Here is a 25,425-nt window from a genome sequence, read left to right as displayed (position 1 = left end):
TTATACATATACTAAAGGACATCAGAAATCTACCCATTCCCGAACCAGAATATATCCAGAAGTCAGCAATTTATATGAGGAGGCATCTGGAAATCACTTCAAATAAAGGGTAGCTAGATGAACTGTTAAACTTACTGAAGAATGAAGTAGGCAGACACATAAGGAGAGCTGCTTTCATTCACTTTAGGAACTGGTTATAAGGGGGAAAGCAGCTCTGGTGCTTTCGAGGTAATACTCTCGTTTACTCCTATTCTTATTTAAGCGCAATTAACAGCAAAGCATTTCTGTCTCTCTTCTACAAATTTTCTATTGCTGGTAAAGCCAGAGGCAGAATCTACCCATATGCATGCTAATTCCAAAGCCACATGAATACTACCTTTCTTTGATTATACAGTCTATCATTAAGTGGACCTGCCATTGCTTAAGCAAATAAAAACCTGAGGGCAAAAAAAGGCACTGTTGCTGCCGTGGGAGTTTATAATCCGGTTAACAAGAAAGTGAAAAAATAAAATAAAACATTAATATAAAAATCACTTTAAAATATTTATAGGCATATACGACGTGGAAAAAAATGAGGAATGAACAGGAACTGTATGTTTGGCTAATTCACTTAACGTCAAGGACAACATAATCCCTTTGCTCCCCAACAGTCCCCTATGGTGGCATCTTAAAAAAAAAAAAAAAAGCGGGGGGAGGAGCCAAGATAGCCGAATAGGAACAGCTCCAGTCTACAGCTCCCAGCTTGAGCGACGCAGAAGAGGGGTGATTTCTGCATTTCCATCTGAGGTACCGGGTTCATCTCACTAGGGAGTGCCAGACAGTGGGCGCAGGTCAGTGGGTGCACGCACCGTGTGCGAGCCGAAGCAGAGCGAGGCATTGCCTCACTTGGGAAGCGCAAGGGGTCAGGGAGTTCCCTTCTGAGTCAAAGAAAGGGGTGACGGATGGCACCTGGGAAATCCTGTCACTCCCACCCGAATACTGCGCTTTTCCGATGGGCTTAAAAAACGGCACACCACGAGATTATATCCCACACCTGGCTCGGAGGGTCCTACGCCCACGGAGTCTCGCTGATTGCTAGCACAGCAGTCTGAGATCAAACTGCAAGGCGGCAGCGAGGCTGGGGGAGGGGCGCCCCCCCATTGCCCCAGCTTGATTAGGTAAACAAAGCCTCAGGGAAGCTCCAACTGGGTGGAGCCCACCACAGCTCAAGGAGGCCTACCTGCCTCTGTAGGCTCCACCTCTAGGGGCAGGGCACAGACAAACAAAAAGACAGCAGTAACCTCTGCAGACTTAAATGTCCCTGTCTGAGAGCTTTGAAGAGAGCAGTGGTTCTCCCAGCACGCAGCTGGAGATCTGAGAACGGGCAGACTGCCTCCTCAAGTGGGTCCCTGATCCCTGACCCCCGAGCAGCCTAACTGGGAGGCACCCCCCAGCAGGGGCACACTGACACCTCACACGGCAGGGTATTCCAACAGACCTGCAGCTGAGGGTCCTGTCTGTTAGAAGGAAAACTAACAAACAGAAAGGACATCCACACCAAAAACCCATCTGTACATCACCATCATCAAAGACCAAAAGTAGATAAAACCACAAAGAGGGGGAAAAAACAGAGCAGAAAAACTGGAAACTCTAAAACGCAGAGCGCCTCTCCTCCTCCAAAGGAACGCAGTTCCTCACCAGCAACGGAACAAAGCTGGATGGAGAATGACTTTGACAAGCTGAGAGAAGAAGGCTTCAGACGATCAAATTACTCTGAGCTACGGGAGGACATTCAAACCAAAGTCAAAGAAGTTGAAAACTTTGAAAAAAATTTAGAAGAATGTATAACTAGAATAACCAATACAGAGAAGTGCTTAAAGGAGCTGATGGAGCTGAAAACCAAGGCTCGAGAACTACGTGAAGAATGCAGAAGCCTCAGGAGCCGATGCGATCAACTGGAAGAAAGGGTATCAGCAATGGAAGATGAAATGAATGAAACGAAGCGAGAAGGGAAGTTTGGAGAAAAAAGAATAAAAAGAAATGAGCAAAGCCTCCAAGAAATATGGGACTATGTGAAAAGACCAAATCCACGTCTGCTTGGTGTACCTGAAAGTGATGGGGAGAATGGAACCAAGCTGGAAAACACTCTGCAGGATATTATCCAGGAGAACTTCCCCAATCTAGCAAGGCAGGCCAACGTTCAGATTCAGGAAATACAGAGAACGCCACAAAGATACTCCTCGAGAAGAGCAACTCCAAGACACATAATTGTCAGATTCACCAAAGTTGAAATGAAGGAAAAAATGTTAAGGGCAACCAGAGAGAAAGGTCGGGTTACCCTCAAAGGGAAGCCCATCAGACTAACGGCGGATCTCTCGGCAGAAACCCTACAAGCCAGAAGAGAGTGGGGGCCGATATTCAACATTCTTAAAGAAAATAATTTTCAACCCAGAATTTCATATCCAGCCAAACTAAGCTTCATAAGCGAAGGAGAAATAAAATACTTTACAGACAAGCAAATGCTGAGAGATTTTGTCACCACCAAGCCTGCCTTATAAGAGCTCCTGAAGGAAGCACTAAACATGGAAAGGAACAACCGGTACAACCCGCCGCAAAATCATGCCAAAATGTAAAGACCATGGAGACTAGGAAGAAACTGCATCAACTAACGAGCAAAATAACCAGCTAACATCATAATGACAGGATCAAATTCATACATAACAATATTAACTTTAAATGCCAATGGACTAAATGCTCCAATTAAAAGACACAGACTGGCAAACTGGATAAAGAGTCAAGACCCATCAGTGTGCTGTATTCAGGAAACCCATCTCACGTGCAGAGACACACATAGGCTCAAAATAAAAGGTTGGAGGAAGATCTACCAAGCCAATGGAAAACAAAAAAAGGCAGGGGTTGCAATCCTAGTCTCTGATAAAACAGACTTTAAACCAACAAAGATCAAAAGAGACAAAGAAGGCCATTACATAATGGTAAAGGGATCAATTCAACAAGAAGAGCTAACTATCCTAAATATATATGCACCCAATACAGGAGCACCAAGATTCATAAAGCAAGTCCTGAGTGACCTACAAAGAGACTTAAGACTCCCACACATTAAGAATGGGAGACTTTAACACCCCACTGTCAACATTAGACAGATCAACGAGACACAAAGTCAACAAGGATACCCAGGAATTGAACTCAGCTCTGCACCAAGTGGACCTAATAGACATCTACAGAACTCTTCACCCCAAATCAACAGAATATACATTTTTTTCAGCACCACACCACACCTATTCCAAAATTGACCACATACTGGGAAGTAAAGCTTTCCTCAGCAGATGTAAAAGAACAGAAATTATAACAAACTATCTCTCAGACCACAGTGCAATCAAACTAGAACTCAGGATTAAGAATCTCACTCAAAACCACTCAACTACATGGAAACTGAACAACCTGCTCCTGAATGACTACTGGGTACATAACAAAATGAAGGCAGAAATAAAGATGTTCTTTGAAACCAACGAGAACAAAGACACAACATACCAGAATCTCTGGGACGCATTCAAAGCAGTGTGTAGAGGGAAATTTATAGCACTAAATGCCCACAAGAGAAAGCAGGAAAGATCCAAAATTGACACCCTAACATCACAATTAAAAGAACTAGAAAAGCAAGAGCAAACACATTCAAAAGCTAGCAGAAGGCAAGAAATAACTAAAATCAGAGCAGAACTGAAGGAAATAGAGACACAAAAAACCCTTCAAAAAATTAATGAATCCAGGAGCTGGTTTTTTGAAAGGATCAACAAAACTGATAGACCGCTAGCAAGACTAATAAAGAAAAAAAGAGAGAAGAATCCAATAGACGCAATAAAAAATGATAAAGGGGATATCGCCACCGATCCCACAGAAATACAAACTACCATCAGAGAATACTACAAACACCTCTATGCAAATAAACTAGAAAATCTAGAAGAAATGGATAAACTCCTCGACACATACACTCTCCCAAGACTAAACCAGGAAGAAGTTGAATCTCTGAATAGACCAATAACAGGAGCTGAAATTGTGGCAATAATCAATAGCTCACCAACCAAAAAGAGTCCTGGACCAGATGGATTCACAGCCGAATTCTACCAGAGGTACAAGGAGGAACTGGTACCATTCCTTCTGAAACTATTCCAATCAACAGAAAAAGACGGAATCCTCCCTAACTCATTTTATGAGGCCAGCATCATTCTGATACTAAAGCCAGGCAGAGACACAACCAAAAAAGGGAATTTTAGACCAATATCCTTGATGAACATTGATGCAAAAATCCTCAATAAAATACTGGCAAAACGAATCCAGCAGCACATCAAAAAGCTTATCCACCATGATCAAGTGGGTTTCATCGCTGGGATGCAAGGCTGGTGCAATATACGCAAATCAATAAATGTAATCCAGCATATAAACAGAACCAAAGACAAAAAACACATGATTATCTCAATAGATGCAGAAAAAGCCCTTGACAAAATTCAACAACCCTTCATGCTAAAAACTCTCAATAAATTAGGTATTGATGGGACGTATTTCAAAATAGTAAGAGCTATCTATGACAAACCCACAGCCAATATCATACTGAATGGGCAAAAACTGGAAGCATTCCCTTTGAAAACTGGCACAAAAGAGGGATGCCCTCTCTCACCACTCCTATTCAACATAGTGTTGGAAGTTCTGGCCAGGGCAATTAGTCAGGAGAAGGAAATAAAGGGTATTCAATTAGGAAAGGAAGAAGTCAAATGGTCTCTGTTTGCAGACGACATGATTATATATCTAGAAAACCCCATTGTCTCAGCCCAAAATCTCCTTAAGCTGATAAGCAACTTCAGCAAAGTCTCAGGATACAAAATCAATGTACAAAAATCACAAGCATTCTTATACACCAACAACAGACAAACAGAGAGCCCAATCATGAGTGAACTCCCATTCACAATTGCTTCAAAGAGAATAAAATGCCTAGGAAATCAACTTACAAGGGATGTGAAGGACCTCTTCAAGGAGAACTACAAACCACTGCTCAAGGAAATAAAAGAGGATACAAACAAATGGAAGAACATTCCATGCTCATGAGTAGGAAGAATCAATATCGTGAAAATGGCCATACTGCCCAAGGTGATTTACAGATTCAATGCCATCCCCATCAAGCTACCAATGCCTTTCTTCACAGAATTGGAAAAAACTACTTTAAAGTTCATATGGAACCAAAAAAGAGCCCGCATTACCAAGTCAATCCTAAGCCAAAAGAACAAAGCTGGAGGCATCACACGACCTGACTTCAAACTATACTACAAGGCTACAGTAACCAAAACAGCATGGTACTGGTACCAAAACAGAGATATAGATCAATGGAACAGAACAGAGCCCTCAGAAATAACGCCGCATATCTACAACTATCTGATCTTTGACAAACCTGAGAAAAACAAGCAATGGGGAAAGGATTCCCTATTTAATAAATGGTGCTGGGAAAACTGGCTAGCCATATGTAGAAAGCTGAAACTGCATCCCTTCCTTACACCTTATACAAAAATCAATTCACGATGGATTAAAGACTTAAACGTTAGACGTAAAACCATAAAAACCCTAGAAGAAAACCTAGGCATTATCATTCAGGACATAGGCACAGGCGAGGACTTCACGTCTAAAACACCAAAACCAATGGCAACAAAAGACAAAATTGACAAATGGGATCTAATTAAACTCAAGAGCTTCTGCACAGAAAAAGAAACTACCATCAGAGTGAACAGGCAACCTACAAAATGGGAGAAAATTTTCACAACCTACTCATCTGACAAAGGGCTAATATCCAGAAATCTACAATGAGCTAAAACAAATTTACAAGAAAAAACAAACAACCTCATCAAAAAGTGGGTGAAGGACATGAACAGACATTTCTCAAAAGAAGACATTTATGCAGCCAAAAAACACATGAAAAAATGCTCATCATCACTGGCCATCAGAGAAATGCAAATCAAAACCACAATGAGATACCATCTCACACCAGTTAGAACGGCAATCATTTAAAAGTCAGGAAACAACAGGTGCTGGAGAAGATGTGGAGAAATAGGAACACTTTTACACTGCTGGTGGGACTGTAAACTAGTTCAACCATTGTGGAAGTCAGTGTGGCGATTCCTCAGGGATCTAGAACTGGAAATACCATTTGACCCAGCCATCCCATTACTGGGTATATACCCAAAGGAGTATAAATCATGCTGCTATAAAGGCACATGCACACGTATGTTTACTGCGGCATTATTCACAATAGCAAAGACTTGGAACCAACTCAAATGTCCAACAATGATAGACAGGATTAAGAAAATGTGGCACATATACACCATGGAATACTATGCAGCCATAAAAAATGATGAGTTCATGTCCTTTGTAGGGACATGGATGAAATTGGAAATCATCATTCTCAGTAAACTATTGCAAGAAAAAAACCCAAACAACGCATATTCTCACTCATACGTGGGAATTGAACAATGAGATCACATGGACACAGGAAGGGAAATATCACACTCTGGGGACTGTTGTGGGGTGGGGGGAGGGGGGAGGGATAGCATTGGGAGATATACCTAATGCTAGATGACCAGTTAGTGGGTGCAGAGCACCAGCATGGCACATGTATACAAATGGAACTAACCTGCACAATGTGCACATGTACCCTAAAACTTAAAGCATAATTAAAAAAAAAAAAGAATTGACTACTTCACCAAAGTTTACCTTATACTGTGTACTTATTCACACTCAGAAGTTATTTCTTACACTGGTGATAAGGCTCCATTAAGACAGATTGCAATGTAAGTTAAATTAATACATTTGCAATATTGCTGTAAGAATATTTCTAGACTGTTTTGTATCAGACAATATTATAGGGTAAAATGTAGTTCTATAGATGTTATGGCTTTGTCTGTACTTCATTCCAAAAAACTCAGTGCAGTCTATAATCCAATACTGGAGAAGAGAAAGTATAATGTCTTATATGTTTCAATAAATTCTTATTGTTTGAAAACACACAGGTAGCAGCATACATGAATACACCCAGAATCACTAATGCCTCACAGTAAACGAGAGAAACAAGTAGGGCTTTTTTTCTAGCCATGGTTCAGAGAAGGAAAAAGAAGAGGTATACCATACATGTTTCAAGTACATGGAAAATATCAACGAATTAGAAACACTGCAGAACTATTTCACTATTATTTTGTTACTACATTTTCCGTCAAAGAAAATGTCTTTTAAGCGAACTCATCAACAAAATGAACTAAGAAGAATATAAACGTTATTTATCACCAGTAAGTGATAGAGTATGTCAAACCCTACTTTAAATATCAATGTAACCAGGATCAGAGAAATTAGATGCCAGAAACTCACGGGCTTTATATATATATACTAAATCACATCAGAAATCTACCCATTCCAGAACCAGAATATATCCAGAAGTCACCCATTTATATGAGGAGGCATCTGGAAATCATTTCAAATAAAGGATAGCTAGATGAATTGCTAAACTTACTGAAGAATAAAGTAGGCAGACACATAAGGAGAGCTGCTTTCATTCACTTTAGGAACTGCTTATACGGGGGAAAGCTGCTCTGGTGATTTGCAGGTAATACTCTCCTTTACTTCTATTCTTATTTAACCGTACTTAACAGCAAAGCATTTCTGTTTCTCTTCTATAAATTTACTACTGCTGGTAAAGCCAGAGGCAGATTCTATGCAGCTATATGCGAATTCTAAAGTCACGTGAATATTACCTTTCTTTGATTATATAGTCTATCATTATGTGGAGCTGCCATTGCTTAAGCACATAAAACCCTGAGGGCAAAAAAGGCACTGTTGCTGCCTTGGGAGTTTATAATCGGGTTAACAAGAAAGTAACAACAAGAAAAAAAACATTAATATAAAGAGTCACTTAAAAATATTTATAGGCATATATGACATGGAAAATAATCAAGAATAAACAGGAAGTCTATGTTTGGCTAATTCCCTTAATGTCAAGGACAACATAATCCCTTTGCTCCCCAACAGGCCCCTATGGTGGTATCTTTAAAAAAAAAAACAACAAAAAAAAAAGGAAACCAAAATTATTAAACTGTTCCTACACATTTTCAAACACACATGAGAAAGACAGTATTGAAGTACTGATCCAGCTGTCTCCTTTTTTATTATAATAAAAGTAACAGAAAGGAAAACTTAAGTACTTTATGTTTCTTGTCCATGACATTCTTGTTACTTTAAATTTGAATCTTCACCTTTCTACAAATTTTTGGGAGTTGGCAATGTGGAAACCTCAAAAATACTAGCTCTTTCAGTTTATTATCATAGATATAGTTATGGGTCATAGATATACTTGTATCTATGAGAAGAGATCCTGAGAATGACTATCGTCAAACAGCCAGCTAAAATGAAAATATAATTGGAATTCTGTGCTCTGAAAAGTGGATCATAATTTTATTTCACTCTGTCTCCCTAAAAAAATTCATGAAAGTCAGTTTGGATGTTTCATTCAGCTGTTTGACAGCAAAGATGAAAACTATATCCAGAAATGAAGAAGGGGACACCAAATCTCAGAAATCTCTCTACACAAATGTTATTGCCAAGTATATTCCTGTCAAAATATTACTTCATTACTTCTAAATAAGACAGAGGTCTTCATTCTACACTAAGTCTTTCCTTAAATTTTAGGGACACTTCACTAGTTAAAAATGACCAACTATTCAGGAAATTTCTATAAACAAGTTAAAGGCCTCAATAATACCTGAAAGCAAACCATTTTACTACCTCTTACATTACCTGATAATTGTATACAGGCAACTGATATCCAGTGGTGACCTGAACTGGTGAATTTGGATAAGCAGGAAATGCCTGAAAAGGTTGCAGAAAAAATGAATATGGTAAACCACATTTTAAAATTAGAAAGAAATATAATTCCCAATATAACAAAAATATTACAAAACGGAAAATATCCTTTTTCTACATACAACAATGCAGAATTCCAAATGAATGACTTTATGAAGAAAGAAAGATTCTATGTCAAGTGCTACACTTTGGGTGTGAAGGGGGAACAAATGACAAAAGAACTGACTACTTCACCAAAGTTTACCTTATACTGTGTACTTATTCACACCCAGAAATTATTTCTTACACTGGTGATAAGGCTCCATTAAGACAGATTGCAATGTAAGGTAAATCAATACATTTGCAATTTCGCTGTAAGAATATTTCCAGACTGTTTTGTATCAGAAAATATTGTAGGGTAATATGTAGTTCTATAGATGTTATGGCTTTGTCTGTATTTCATTCCAAAAAACTAATTGCAGTCTATATTCCAACACTGGAGAAGAAAAAGTATAATGTCTGACATGTTTCAATAAATTCTTATTCTTTGAAAACATACAGGTAGCAGCATACATGAATACACCCAGAATCACTAATGCCTCACAGTAAACGAGAGAAACAAGTAGGGCTTTTTTTCTAGCCATGGTTCAGAGAAGGAAAAAGAAGAGGTATACCATACATGTTTCAAGTACATGGAAAATATCAACAAATTAGAGACACAGCAGAACGATTTCACTATTATTTCATTACTTCATTTTCTGTCAAAGAAAATGTCTTTTAAGCTAACACATCAATGAAATGAACTAAGAAGAAAATAAACAATATTTATCAACAGTAAGTGACAGACTATGTCAAACCCTACTTTAAATATCAATGTAACCACGATTAGAGAAATTATATGCCAGAAACTCATCGGGTTTATATATATATACTAAACCACATCAGAAATCTGCCCATTCCAGAACCAGAATATATCCAGAAGTCGGCCATTTATATGAGGAGGCATCTGGAAATCATTTCAAATAAAGGATAGCTGGATGAATTGCTAAACTTACTGAAGAATAAAGTAGGCAGACACATAAGGAGAGCTGCTTTCATTCACTTTAGGAACTGCTTATACGGGGGAAAGCTGCTCTGGTGATTTGCAGGTAATACTCTCCTTTACTTCTATTCTTATTTAACCGTAATTAACAGCAAAGCATTTCTGTTTCTCTTCTATAAATTTACTACTGCTGGTAAAGCCAGAGGCAGATTCTATGCAGCTATATGCGAATTCTAAAGTCACGTGAATATTACCTTTCTTTGATTATATAGTCTATCATTATGTGGAGCTGCCATTGCTTAAGCACATAAAACCCTGAGGGCAAAAAAGGCACTGTCGCTGCCTTGGGAGTTTATAATCGGGTTAACAAGAAAGTAACAACAAGAACAAAAAACATTAATATAAAGAGTCACTTAAAAATATTTATAGGCATATATGACATGGAAAATAATCAAGAATGAACAGGAAGTCTATGTTTGGCTAATTCCCTTAATGTCAAGGACAACATAATCCCTTTGCTCCCCAACAGGCCCCTATGGTGGTATCTTTAAAAAAAAAAAAACAAACAAAAAAAAAGGAAACCAAAACTATTAAACTGTTCCTACACATTTTCAAACACACATGAGAAAGACAGTATTGAAGTACTGATCCAGCTGTCTCCTTTTTTATTATAATAAAAGTAACAGAAAGGAAAACTTAAGTACTTTATGTTTCTTGTCCATGACATTCTTGTTACTTTAAATTTGAATCTTCACCTTTCTACAAATTTTTGGGAGTTGGCAATGTGGAAACCTCAAAAATACTAGCTCTTTCAGTTTATTATCATAGATATAGTTATGGGTCATAGATATACTTGTATCTATGAGAAGAGATCCTGAGAATGACTATCGTCAAACAGCCAGCTAAAATGAAAATATAATTGGAATTCTGTGCTCTGAAAAGTGGATCATAATTTTATTTCACTCTGTCTCCCTAAAAAAATTCATGAAAGTCAGTTTGGATGTTTCATTCAGCTGTTTGACAGCAAAGATGAAAACTATATCCAGAAATGAAGAAGGGGACACCAAATCTCAGAAATCTCTCTACACAAATGTTATTGCCAAGTATATTCCTGTCAAAATATTACTTCATTACTTCTAAATAAGACAGAGGTCTTCATTCTACACTAAGTCTTTCCTTAAATTTTAGGGACACTTCACTAGTTAAAAATGACCAACTATTCAGGAAATTTCTATAAACAAGTTAAAGGCCTCAATAATACCTGAAAGCAAACCATTTTACTACCTCTTACATTACCTGATAATTGTATACAGGCAACTGATATCCAGTGGTGACCTGAACTGGTGAATTTGGATAAGCAGGAAATGCCTGAAAAGGTTGCAGAAAAAATGAATATGGTAAACCACATTTTAAAATTAGAAAGAAATATAATTCCCAATATAACAAAAATATTACAAAACGGAAAATATCCTTTTTCTACATACAACAATGCAGAATTCCAAATGAATGACTTTATGAAGAAAGAAAGATTCTATGTCAAGTGCTACACTTTGGGTGTGAAGGGGGAACAAATGACAAAAGAACTGACTACTTCACCAAAGTTTACCTTATACTGTGTACTTATTCACACCCAGAAATTATTTCTTACACTGGTGATAAGGCTCCATTAAGACAGATTGCAATGTAAGGTAAATCAATACATTTGCAATTTCGCTGTAAGAATATTTCCAGACTGTTTTGTATCAGAAAATATTGTAGGGTAATATGTAGTTCTACAGATGTTATGGCTTTGTCTGTATTTCATTCCAAAAAACTAATTGCAGTCTATATTCCAACACTGGAGAAGAAAAAGTATAATGTCTGACATGTTTCAATAAATTCTTATTCTTTGAAAACATACAGGTAGCAGCATACATGAATACACCCAGAATCACTAATACCTCACAGTAAACGAGAGAAACAAGTAGGGCTTTTTTTCTAGCCATGGTTCAGAGAAGGAAAAAGAAGAGGTATACCATACATGTTTCAAGTACATGGAAAATATCAACAAATTAGAGACACAGCAGAACGATTTCACTATTATTTCATTACTTCATTTTCTGTCAAAGAAAATGTCTTTTAAGCTAACACATCAATGAAATGAACTAAGAAGAAAATAAACAATATTTATCAACAGTAAGTGACAGACTATGTCAAACCCTACTTTAAATATCAATGTAACCACGATTAGAGAAATTACATGCCAGAAACTCATCGGGTTTATATATATATACTAAACCACATCAGAAATCTGCCCATTCCAGAACCAGAATATATCCAGAAGTCGGCCATTTATATGAGGAGGCATCTGGAAATCATTTCAAATAAAGGATAGCTGGATGAATTGCTAAACTTACTGAAGAATAAAGTAGGCAGACACATAAGGAGAGCTGCTTTCATTCACTTTAGGAACTGCTTATACGGGGGAAAGCTGCTCTGGTGATTTGCAGGTAATACTCTCCTTTACTTCTATTCTTATTTAACCGTAATTAACAGCAAAGCATTTCTGTTTCTCTTCTATAAATTTACTACTGCTGGTAAAGCCAGAGGCAGATTCTATGCAGCTATATGCGAATTCTAAAGTCACGTGAATATTACCTTTCTTTGATTATATAGTCTATCATTATGTGGAGCTGCCATTGCTTAAGCACATAAAACCCTGAGGGCAAAAAAGGCACTGTCGCTGCCTTGGGAGTTTATAATCGGGTTAACAAGAAAGTAACAACAAGAACAAAAAACATTAATATAAAGAGTCACTTAAAAATATTTATAGGCATATATGACATGGAAAATAATCAAGAATGAACAGGAAGTCTATGTTTGGCTAATTCCCTTAATGTCAAGGACAACATAATCCCTTTGCTCCCCAACAGGCCCCTATGGTGGTATCTTTAAAAAAAAAAAAACAAACAAAAAAAAAGGAAACCAAAACTATTAAACTGTTCCTACACATTTTCAAACACACATGAGAAAGACAGTATTGAAGTACTGATCCAGCTGTCTCCTTTTTTATTATAATAAAAGTAACAGAAAGGAAAACTTAACTACTTTATGTTTCTTGTCCATGACATTCTTGTTACTTTAAATTTGAATCTTCACCTTTCTACAAATTTTTGGGAGTTGGCAATGTGGAAACCTCAAAAATACTAGCTCTTTCAGTTTATTATCATAGATATAGTTATGGGTCATAGATATACTTGTATCTATGAGAAGAGATCCTGAGAATGACTATCGTCAAACAGCCAGCTAAAATGAAAATATAATTGGAATTCTGTGCTCTGAAAAGTGGATCATAATTTTATTTCACTCTGTCTCCCTAAAAAAATTCATGAAAGTCAGTTTGGATGTTTCATTCAGCTGTTTGACAGCAAAGATGAAAACTATATCCAGAAATGAAGAAGGGGACACCAAATCTCAGAAATCTCTCTACACAAATGTTATTGCCAAGTATATTCCTGTCAAAATATTACTTCATTACTTCTAAATAAGACAGAGGTCTTCATTCTACACTAAGTCTTTCCTTAAATTTTAGGGACACTTCACTAGTTAAAAATGACCAACTATTCAGGAAATTTCTATAAACAAGTTAAAGGCCTCAATAATACCTGAAAGCAAACCATTTTACTACCTCTTACATTACCTGATAATTGTATACAGGCAACTGATATCCAGTGGTGACCTGAACTGGTGAATTTGGATAAGCAGGAAATGCCTGAAAAGGTTGCAGAAAAAATGAATATGGTAAACCACATTTTAAAATTAGAAAGAAATATAATTCCCAATATAACAAAAATATTACAAAACGGAAAATATCCTTTTTCTACATACAACAATGCAGAATTCCAAATGAATGACTTTATGAAGAAAGAAAGATTCTATGTCAAGTGCTACACTTTGGGTGTGAAGGGGGAACAAATGACAAAAGAACTGACTACTTCACCAAAGTTTACCTTATACTGTGTACTTATTCACACCCAGAAATTATTTCTTACACTGGTGATAAGGCTCCATTAAGACAGATTGCAATGTAAGGTAAATCAATACATTTGCAATTTCGCTGTAAGAATATTTCCAGACTGTTTTGTATCAGAAAATATTGTAGGGTAATATGTAGTTCTATAGATGTTATGGCTTTGTCTGTATTTCATTCCAAAAAACTAATTGCAGTCTATATTCCAACACTGGAGAAGAAAAAGTATAATGTCTGACATGTTTCAATAAATTCTTATTCTTTGAAAACATACAGGTAGCAGCATACATGAATACACCCAGAATCACTAATGCCTCACAGTAAACGAGAGAAACAAGTAGGGCTTTTTTTCTAGCCATGGTTCAGAGAAGGAAAAAGAAGAGGTATACCATACATGTTTCAAGTACATGGAAAATATCAACAAATTAGAGACACAGCAGAACGATTTCACTATTATTTCATTACTTCATTTTCTGTCAAAGAAAATGTCTTTTAAGCTAACACATCAATGAAATGAACTAAGAAGAAAATAAACAATATTTATCAACAGTAAGTGACAGACTATGTCAAACCCTACTTTAAATATCAATGTAACCACGATTAGAGAAATTACATGCCAGAAACTCATCGGGTTTATATATATATACTAAACCACATCAGAAATCTGCCCATTCCAGAACCAGAATATATCCAGAAGTCGGCCATTTATATGAGGAGGCATCTGGAAATCATTTCAAATAAAGGATAGCTGGATGAATTGCTAAACTTACTGAAGAATAAAGTAGGCAGACACATAAGGAGAGCTGCTTTCATTCACTTTAGGAACTGCTTATACGGGGGAAAGCTGCTCTGGTGATTTGCAGGTAATACTCTCCTTTACTTCTATTCTTATTTAACCGTAATTAACAGCAAAGCATTTCTGTTTCTCTTCTATAAATTTACTACTGCTGGTAAAGCCAGAGGCAGATTCTATGCAGCTATATGCGAATTCTAAAGTCACGTGAATATTACCTTTCTTTGATTATATAGTCTATCATTATGTGGAGCTGCCATTGCTTAAGCACATAAAACCCTGAGGGCAAAAAAGGCACTGTCGCTGCCTTGGGAGTTTATAATCGGGTTAACAAGAAAGTAACAACAAGAACAAAAAACATTAATATAAAGAGCCACTTAAAAATATTTATAGGCATATATGACATGGAAAATAATCAAGAATGAACAGGAAGTCTATGTTTGGCTAATTCCCTTAATGTCAAGGACAACATAATCCCTTTGCTCCCCAACAGGCCCCTATGGTGGTATCTTTAAAAAAAAAAAAACAAACAAAAAAAAAGGAAACCAAAACTATTAAACTGTTCCTACACATTTTCAAACACACATGAGAAAGACAGTATTGAAGTACTGATCCAGCTGTCTCCTTTTTTATTATAATAAAAGTAACAGAAAGGAAAACTTAAGTACTTTATGTTTCTTGTCCATGACATTCTTGTTACTTTAAATTTGAATCTTCACCTTTCTACAAATTTTTGGGAGTTGGCAATGTGGAAACCTCAAAAATACTAGCTCTTTCAGTTTATTATCATAGATATAGTTATGGGTCATAGATATACTTGTATCTATGAGAAGAGATCCTGAGAATGACTATCGTCAAACAGCCAGCTAAAATGAAAATATAATTGGAATTCTGTGCTCTGAAAAGTGGATCATAATTTTATTTCACTCTGTCTCCCTAAAAAAATTCATGAAAGTCAGTTTGGATGTTTCATTCAGCTGTTTGACAGCAAAGATGAAAACTATATCCAGAAATGAAGAAGGGGACACCAAATCTCAGAAATCTCTCTACACAAATGTTATTGCCAAGTATATTCCTGTCAAAATATTACTTCATTACTTCTAAATAAGACAGAGGTCTTCATTCTACACTAAGTCTTTCCTTAAATTTTAGGGACACTTCACTAGTTAAAAATGACCAACTATTCAGGAAATTTCTATAAACAAGTTAAAGGCCTCAATAATACCTGAAAGCAAACCATTTTACTACCTCTTACATTACCTGATAATTGTATACAGGCAACTGATATCCAGTGGTGACCTGAACTGGTGAATTTGGATAAGCAGGAAATGCCTGAAAAGGTTGCAGAAAAAATGAATATGGTAAACCACATTTTAAAATTAGAAAGAAATATAATTCCCAATATAACAAAAATATTACAAAACGGAAAATATCCTTTTTCTACATACAACAATGCAGAATTCCAAATGAATGACTTTATGAAGAAAGAAAGATTCTATGTCAAGTGCTACACTTTGGGTGTGAAGGGGGAACAAATGACAAAAGAACTGACTACTTCACCAAAGTTTACCTTATACTGTGTACTTATTCACACCCAGAAATTATTTCTTACACTGGTGATAAGGCTCCATTAAGACAGATTGCAATGTAAGGTAAATCAATACATTTGCAATTTCGCTGTAAGAATATTTCCAGACTGTTTTGTATCAGAAAATATTGTAGGGTAATATGTAGTTCTATAGATGTTATGGCTTTGTCTGTATTTCATTCCAAAAAACTAATTGCAGTCTATATTCCAACACTGGAGAAGAAAAAGTATAATGTCTGACATGTTTCAATAAATTCTTATTCTTTGAAAACATACAGGTAGCAGCATACATGAATACACCCAGAATCACTAATGCCTCACAGTAAACGAGAGAAACAAGTAGGGCTTTTTTTCTAGCCATGGTTCAGAGAAGGAAAAAGAAGAGGTATACCATACATGTTTCAAGTACATGGAAAATATCAACAAATTAGAGACACAGCAGAACGATTTCACTATTATTTCATTACTTCATTTTCTGTCAAAGAAAATGTCTTTTAAGCTAACACATCAATGAAATGAACTAAGAAGAAAATAAACAATATTTATCAACAGTAAGTGACAGACTATGTCAAACCCTACTTTAAATATCAATGTAACCACGATTAGAGAAATTATATGCCAGAAACTCATCGGGTTTATATATATATACTAAACCACATCAGAAATCTGCCCATTCCAGAACCAGAATATATCCAGAAGTCGGCCATTTATATGAGGAGGCATCTGGAAATCATTTCAAATAAAGGATAGCTGGATGAATTGCTAAACTTACTGAAGAATAAAGTAGGCAGACACATAAGGAGAGCTGCTTTCATTCACTTTAGGAACTGCTTATACGGGGGAAAGCTGCTCTGGTGATTTGCAGGTAATACTCTCCTTTACTTCTATTCTTATTTAACCGTAATTAACAGCAAAGCATTTCTGTTTCTCTTCTATAAATTTACTACTGCTGGTAAAGCCAGAGGCAGATTCTATGCAGCTATATGCGAATTCTAAAGTCACGTGAATATTACCTTTCTTTGATTATATAGTCTATCATTATGTGGAGCTGCCATTGCTTAAGCACATAAAACCCTGAGGGCAAAAAAGGCACTGTCGCTGCCTTGGGAGTTTATAATCGGGTTAACAAGAAAGTAACAACAAGAACAAAAAACATTAATATAAAGAGTCACTTAAAAATATTTATAGGCATATATGACATGGAAAATAATCAAGAATGAACAGGAAGTCTATGTTTGGCTAATTCCCTTAATGTCAAGGACAACATAATCCCTTTGCTCCCCAACAGGCCCCTATGGTGGTATCTTTAAAAAAAAAAAAACAAACAAAAAAAAAGGAAACCAAAACTATTAAACTGTTCCTACACATTTTCAAACACACATGAGAAAGACAGTATTGAAGTACTGATCCAGCTGTCTCCTTTTTTATTATAATAAAAGTAACAGAAAGGAAAACTTAAGTACTTTATGTTTCTTGTCCATGACATTCTTGTTACTTTAAATTTGAATCTTCACCTTTCTACAAATTTTTGGGAGTTGGCAATGTGGAAACCTCAAAAATACTAGCTCTTTCAGTTTATTATCATAGATATAGTTATGGGTCATAGATATACTTGTATCTATGAGAAGAGATCCTGAGAATGACTATCGTCAAACAGCCAGCTAAAATGAAAATATAATTGGAATTCTGTGCTCTGAAAAGTGGATCATAATTTTATTTCACTCTGTCTCCCTAAAAAAATTCATGAAAGTCAGTTTGGATGTTTCATTCAGCTGTTTGACAGCAAAGATGAAAACTATATCCAGAAATGAAGAAGGGGACACCAAATCTCAGAAATCTCTCTACACAAATGTTATTGCCAAGTATATTCCTGTCAAAATATTACTTCATTACTTCTAAATAAGACAGAGGTCTTCATTCTACACTAAGTCTTTCCTTAAATTTTAGGGACACTTCACTAGTTAAAAATGACCAACTATTCAGGAAATTTCTATAAACAAGTTAAAGGCCTCAATAATACCTGAAAGCAAACCATTTTACTACCTCTTACATTACCTGATAATTGTATACAGGCAACTGATATCCAGTGGTGACCTGAACTGGTGAATTTGGATAAGCAGGAAATGCCTGAAAAGGTTGCAGAAAAAATGAATATGGTAAACCACATTTTAAAATTAGAAAGAAATATAATTCCCAATATAACAAAAATATTACAAAACGGAAAATATCCTTTTTCTACATACAACAATGCAGAATTCCAAATGAATGACTTTATGAAGAAAGAAAGATTCTATGTCAAGTGCTACACTTTGGGTGTGAAGGGGGAACAAATGACAAAAGAACTGACTACTTCACCAAAGTTTACCTTATACTGTGTACTTATTCACACCCAGAAATTATTTCTTACACTGGTGATAAGGCTCCATTAAGACAGATTGCAATGTAAGGTAAATCAATACATTTGCAATTTCACTGTAAGAATATTTCCAGACTGTTTTGTATCAGAAAATATTGTAGGGTAATATGTAGTTCTACAGATGTTATGGCTTTGTCTGTATTTCATTCCAAAAAACTAACTGCAGTCTATATTCCAACACTGGAGAAGAAAAAGTATAATGTCTGACATGTTTCAATAAATTCTTATTCTTTGAAAACATACAGGTAGCAGCATACATGAATACACCCAGAATCACTAATGCCTCACAGTAAACGAGAGAAACAAGTAGGGCTTTTTTTCTAGCCATGGTTCAGAGAAGGAAAAAGAAGAGGTATACCATACATGTTTCAAGTACATGGAAAATATCAACAAATTAGAGACACAGCAGAACGATTTCACTATTATTTCATTACTTCATTTTCTGTCAAAGAAAATGTCTTTTAAGCTAACACATCAATGAAATGAACTAAGAAGAAAATAAACAATATTTATCAACAGTAAGTGACAGACTATGTCAAACCCTACTTTAAATATCAATGTAACCACGATTAGAGAAATTACATGCCAGAAACTCATCGGGTTTATATATATATACTAAACCACATCAGAAATCTGCCCATTCCAGAACCAGAATATATCCAGAAGTCGGCCATTTATATGAGGAGGCATCTGGAAATCATTTCAAATAAAGGATAGCTGGATGAATTGCTAAACTTACTGAAGAATAAAGTAGGCAGACACATAAGGAGAGCTGCTTTCATTCACTTTAGGAACTGCTTATACGGGGGAAAGCTGCTCTGGTGATTTGCAGGTAATACTCTCCTTTACTTCTATTCTTATTTAACCGTAATTAACAGCAAAGCATTTCTGTTTCTCTTCTATAAATTTACTACTGCTGGTAAAGCCAGAGGCAGATTCTATGCAGCTATATGCGAATTCTAAAGTCACGTGAATATTACCTTTCTTTGATTATATAGTCTATCATTATGTGGAGCTGCCATTGCTTAAGCACATAAAACCCTGAGGGCAAAAAAGGCACTGTCGCTGCCTTGGGAGTTTATAATCGGGTTAACAAGAAAGTAACAACAAGAACAAAAAACATTAATATAAAGAGCCACTTAAAAATATTTATAGGCATATATGACATGGAAAATAATCAAGAATGAACAGGAAGTCTATGTTTGGCTAATTCCCTTAATGTCAAGGACAACATAATCCCTTTGCTCCCCAACAGGCCCCTATGGTGGTATCTTTAAAAAAAAAAAAACAAACAAAAAAAAAGGAAACCAAAACTATTAAACTGTTCCTACACATTTTCAAACACACATGAGAAAGACAGTATTGAAGTACTGATCCAGCTGTCTCCTTTTTTATTATAATAAAAGTAACAGAAAGGAAAACTTAAGTACTTTATGTTTCTTGTCCATGACATTCTTGTTACTTTAAATTTGAATCTTCACCTTTCTACAAATTTTTGGGAGTTGGCAATGTGGAAACCTCAAAAATACTAGCTCTTTCAGTTTATTATCATAGATATAGTTATGGGTCATAGATATACTTGTATCTATGAGAAGAGATCCTGAGAATGACTATCGTCAAACAGCCAGCTAAAATGAAAATATAATTGGAATTCTGTGCTCTGAAAAGTGGATCATAATTTTATTTCACTCTGTCTCCCTAAAAAAATTCATGAAAGTCAGTTTGGATGTTTCATTCAGCTGTTTGACAGCAAAGATGAAAACTATATCCAGAAATGAAGAAGGGGACACCAAATCTCAGAAATCTCTCTACACAAATGTTATTGCCAAGTATATTCCTGTCAAAATATTACTTCATTACTTCTAAATAAGACAGAGGTCTTCATTCTACACTAAGTCTTTCCTTAAATTTTAGGGACACTTCACTAGTTAAAAATGACCAACTATTCAGGAAATTTCTATAAACAAGTTAAAGGCCTCAATAATACCTGAAAGCAAACCATTTTACTACCTCTTACATTACCTGATAATTGTATACAGGCAACTGATATCCAGTGGTGACCTGAACTGGTGAATTTGGATAAGCAGGAAATGCCTGAAAAGGTTGCAGAAAAAATGAATATGGTAAACCACATTTTAAAATTAGAAAGAAATATAATTCCCAATATAACAAAAATATTACAAAACGGAAAATATCCTTTTTCTACATACAACAATGCAGAATTCCAAATGAATGACTTTATGAAGAAAGAAAGATTCTATGTCAAGTGCTACACTTTGGGTGTGAAGGGGGAACAAATGACAAAAGAACTGACTACTTCACCAAAGTTTACCTTATACTGTGTACTTATTCACACCCAGAAATTATTTCTTACACTGGTGATAAGGCTCCATTAAGACAGATTGCAATGTAAGGTAAATCAATACATTTGCAATTTCGCTGTAAGAATATTTCCAGACTGTTTTGTATCAGAAAATATTGTAGGGTAATATGTAGTTCTATAGATGTTATGGCTTTGTCTGTATTTCATTCCAAAAAACTAATTGCAGTCTATATTCCAACACTGGAGAAGAAAAAGTATAATGTCTGACATGTTTCAATAAATTCTTATTCTTTGAAAACATACAGGTAGCAGCATACATGAATACACCCAGAATCACTAATGCCTCACAGTAAACGAGAGAAACAAGTAGGGCTTTTTTTCTAGCCATGGTTCAGAGAAGGAAAAAGAAGAGGTATACCATACATGTTTCAAGTACATGGAAAATATCAACAAATTAGAGACACAGCAGAACGATTTCACTATTATTTCATTACTTCATTTTCTGTCAAAGAAAATGTCTTTTAAGCTAACACATCAATGAAATGAACTAAGAAGAAAATAAACAATATTTATCAACAGTAAGTGACAGACTATGTCAAACCCTACTTTAAATATCAATGTAACCACGATTAGAGAAATTACATGCCAGAAACTCATCGGGTTTATATATATATACTAAACCACATCAGAAATCTGCCCATTCCAGAACCAGAATATATCCAGAAGTCGGCCATTTATATGAGGAGGCATCTGGAAATCATTTCAAATAAAGGATAGCTGGATGAATTGCTAAACTTACTGAAGAATAAAGTAGGCAGACACATAAGGAGAGCTGCTTTCATTCACTTTAGGAACTGCTTATACGGGGGAAAGCTGCTCTGGTGATTTGCAGGTAATACTCTCCTTTACTTCTATTCTTATTTAACTGTAATTAACAGCAAAGCATTTCTGTTTCTCTTCTATAAATTTACTACTGCTGGTAAAGCCAGAGGCAGATTCTATGCAGCTATATGCGAATTCTAAAGTCACGTGAATATTACCTTTCTTTGATTATATAGTCTATCATTATGTGGAGCTGCCATTGCTTAAGCACATAAAACCCTGAGGGCAAAAAAGGCACTGTCGCTGCCTTGGGAGTTTATAATCGGGTTAACAAGAAAGTAACAACAAGAACAAAAAACATTAATATAAAGAGTCACTTAAAAATATTTATAGGCACATATGACATGGAAAATAATCAAGAATGATCAGGAAGTCTATGTTTGGCTAATTCAAATAACATCAAGGACAACATAATCCCTTTGCTCCGCAACAGGCCCCTAAGGTGGAACCTTAAATAATAAATAAATAAATAAATAAATAAATAAATAAATAAATAAATGGAAACCCTATTAAAGTATTCCTACACATTTTCAAAAACACATGAGAAACACACTATTAAAGTACTTATCCTGCAGTCTCCTTTATTGTAATAAAAGCAACAGAAAGGAAAACTCAAATACTTTATGTTTCTAGTCCATGACATTCCTGTTACTTTTATATCGGAAACTTCAGCTTTCTCCAAATTTTCGGGATTTTGCAATGTGGAAACCTCAAAGATACTAGCTCTTTCAGTTTATTACCATAGATATAATTATGGGTCACAGATATACTTGTATCTATGAAAAGAGATCCAGAGAATTACTATCGTCAAACAGCCAGCTAAAATGAAAATGTAACTGGAATTCCGTGCTCTGAAAAGTGCAGCATAATTTTATTTCACTCTATCTCCCTAAGAAAATTCATGAAAGACATTTTGGATGTTTCATTTAGCTATTTGACAGTAAAGATGAAAACTACATCCAGAAATGAAGAAGACAACACCAAACCTCAGAAACCTTTTCTACAGAAAAGTTATTGCCAAGTATATTCCTGTCAAAATACTACCTCATTATTCTAAATAACACAGAGGTCTTCATTCCACACTAAGTGTTTCCTTAAATTTTAGGTACACTTCACTAGTTTAAAATGACCAACTATTCAGGAAATTTGTATGAACAAGTTAAAGGCCTCAATAATACCTAAAAGCAAATCATTTTACTCCCTCTGACATTACGTGATAATTGTATACAGGCAACTGATATCCAGTGGTGACGTGAAATGGTGAATTTGGATAAGCAGGAAATGCCTGAGAAGAAAGGTTGTAGAAAAAAATGAATATGGTAAACCATTTTTTTAAAATTAGAAAGAAATATAATTCTGAATATAACAAAAATAGGTAAAATATTGTTTTTCTACATACAATAATGCAGAATTCTAAATGAATGACTGACTTTATGAAGAAAGAAAGATTCTATGACAAGTGCTACACTTTGGGAGTGAAGGGGGAACTAATGACAAAAGAATTGACTATTTCACCAAAGTATACCTTATACTGTGTACTTATTCACACCCAGAAGTTATTTCTTACACTGGTGGTAAGGCTCCATTAAGAGCGATTGCAATGTAAGTTAAATTAATACATTTGCTATTTCCCTGTCAGAATATTTCTAGACTCTTTTGTATCAGACAATATTATAGGACAATATATAGTTCGACACATGTTATGGCTTTGTCTGTACTTCATTAGGAAAAACTAAGTGCAGTCTATAATCCAATACTGGAGAAGAGAAAGTATAATGTCTTATATGTTTCAATAAATTTTTATTATCTGAAAACATACAGGTAGCAGCATACATGAATACACACAGATTCAAGTAATGGCTCACAGTAAATAACAGAAACAAGTAAGGCTTTTTTTCTAGCCATTGTTCAGAGAAGGAAAAAGAAGAGGTATACCATACATGTTTCAAGTACATGGAAAATATCACGAAATTAGAGACACCGCAGAACTATTTCACTATTATTTTGTTACTTCATTTTCCATCAAAGAAAATGTCTTTTAAGCTAACACATAAATAAAACGAACTAAGAAGAATATAAAGGTTATTTATCAACATTAAGTGATGGAGTATGTCAAACCCTACTTTAAATATCAATGTAACCAAGATCAGAGAAATTAGATGCCAGAAGCTCACGGGGTTTCTATATATATTAAACCACATCAGAAATCTACCCATTCCAGAAGCAGAATATATCTAGAAGTCAGCAATTTATATGAGGAGGCATCTGGAATTCATTTCAAATAAAAAATAGCTAGATGAAGTGCTAAACTTACCAAAGAATAAAGTAGGCAGACACATAAGGGGAGCTGCTTTCATTCACTTTAGGAACTGGTTATAAGGGGGAAAGCAGCTCCGGTGACTTGGCGGTAATACTCTCGTTTACTCCTATTCTTATTTAAGCGTAATTAACAACAAAGCATTTCTGTTTCTCTTCTATAAATATTCTATTGCTGGTAAAGCCAGAGGCAGATTCTATGCAGATACATGCTAATTGTAAAGTCACATGAACACTACCTTTCTTTCAGTATATAGTCTATCATTATGTGGACCTGCCATTGCTTAACCACATAAAAACCTGAGGGCAAAAAAGGCACTCTTGCTCCCATGGGAGTTTATAATCGGGTTAACAAGAAAGTAACAACAACAAAAAAATTAATATAAAGAATCACTTAAAAATATTTATAGGCATATATGACATGGAAAAAAATCAAGAATGAACAGGAAGTCTATGTTTGGCTAATTCACTTAACGTCAAGGAAAATATAATCCCTTTGCTCCCCAACAGGACCTTATGGTGGCATCTTAAAAAAAAAAAAAAAAAAAAAAAAAAAAGAAAGCAAAAAAAAGGACACCAAAAGTATTATAAGTATTCCTACACATTTTCAAAAACACATGAGAAATACAACATTGAAGTACTTATCCGGCTGTCTCCTTTTTCATTATAATAAAAGTAACAGAAAGGAAAACTTAAGTACTTTATGTTTCTAGTCCATGACATTCTTGTTACTTTTATATTTGAAACTTCACCTCTCTCCAAATTTTTGGGAGCGGGCAATGTGGAAACCTCAAAGATACTACCTTTTTCAGTTTATTTCCATAGATATAATTATGGGTCATAGATATACTTGTATCTATGAAAAGAGATCCAGAGAATTACTATCTTCAAACAGCCAGCTAAAATGAAAATGTAATTGGGATTCTGTGCTCTGAAAAGTGCAGCATAAATTTATTTCACTCTATCTCCCTAAGAAAATTCATGAAAGTCAGTTTGGATGTTTCATTCAGCTATTTCACAGTAAAGATGAAAACTACATCCAGAAATAAAGGAGAGAACACCACATCTCAGAAATCTCTTCTACAGAAAAGTTATTGCCAGGTATATTCCTCTTCAAATACTACTTCATTAATTCTAAATAAGACAGACGTCTTCATTCTACACTAATTCTAAGTGTTTCCTTAAATTTTAGGT

The 25,425-nt window shown here is 35.3% G+C and overlaps 1 protein-coding gene across 2 annotated transcripts in view; it reads right to left on the bottom strand.

Annotated features, from left to right (window-relative positions):
• The window catches only part of LOC738636 (deleted in azoospermia protein 3), a 59,647-nt gene that overhangs the window by 17,059 nt on the left and 17,163 nt on the right, over positions 1–25,425 (bottom strand). For both annotated transcript variants that reach the window (XM_063805066.1, XM_063805067.1), the window contains exons 10-15: positions 20,733–20,804; positions 18,350–18,421; positions 15,967–16,038; positions 13,584–13,655; positions 11,201–11,272; positions 8,818–8,889 (exon numbers count right to left, since the gene is read on the bottom strand). In XM_063805066.1, coding sequence (XP_063661136.1) covers positions 8,818–8,889; positions 11,201–11,272; positions 13,584–13,655; positions 15,967–16,038; positions 18,350–18,421; positions 20,733–20,804 — 432 coding nt within the window. The remainder of the gene's footprint in view (positions 1–8,817; positions 8,890–11,200; positions 11,273–13,583; positions 13,656–15,966; positions 16,039–18,349; positions 18,422–20,732; positions 20,805–25,425) is intronic.

Source organism: Pan troglodytes, chromosome Y, assembly GCF_028858775.2.
Source record: "Pan troglodytes isolate AG18354 chromosome Y, NHGRI_mPanTro3-v2.0_pri, whole genome shotgun sequence".
Classification (NCBI taxonomy): Eukaryota; Metazoa; Chordata; class Mammalia; order Primates; family Hominidae; genus Pan; species Pan troglodytes.
Note: the sequence above shows the minus strand (reverse complement) of the source record. Positions and strands in the feature narration are given on the sequence as shown.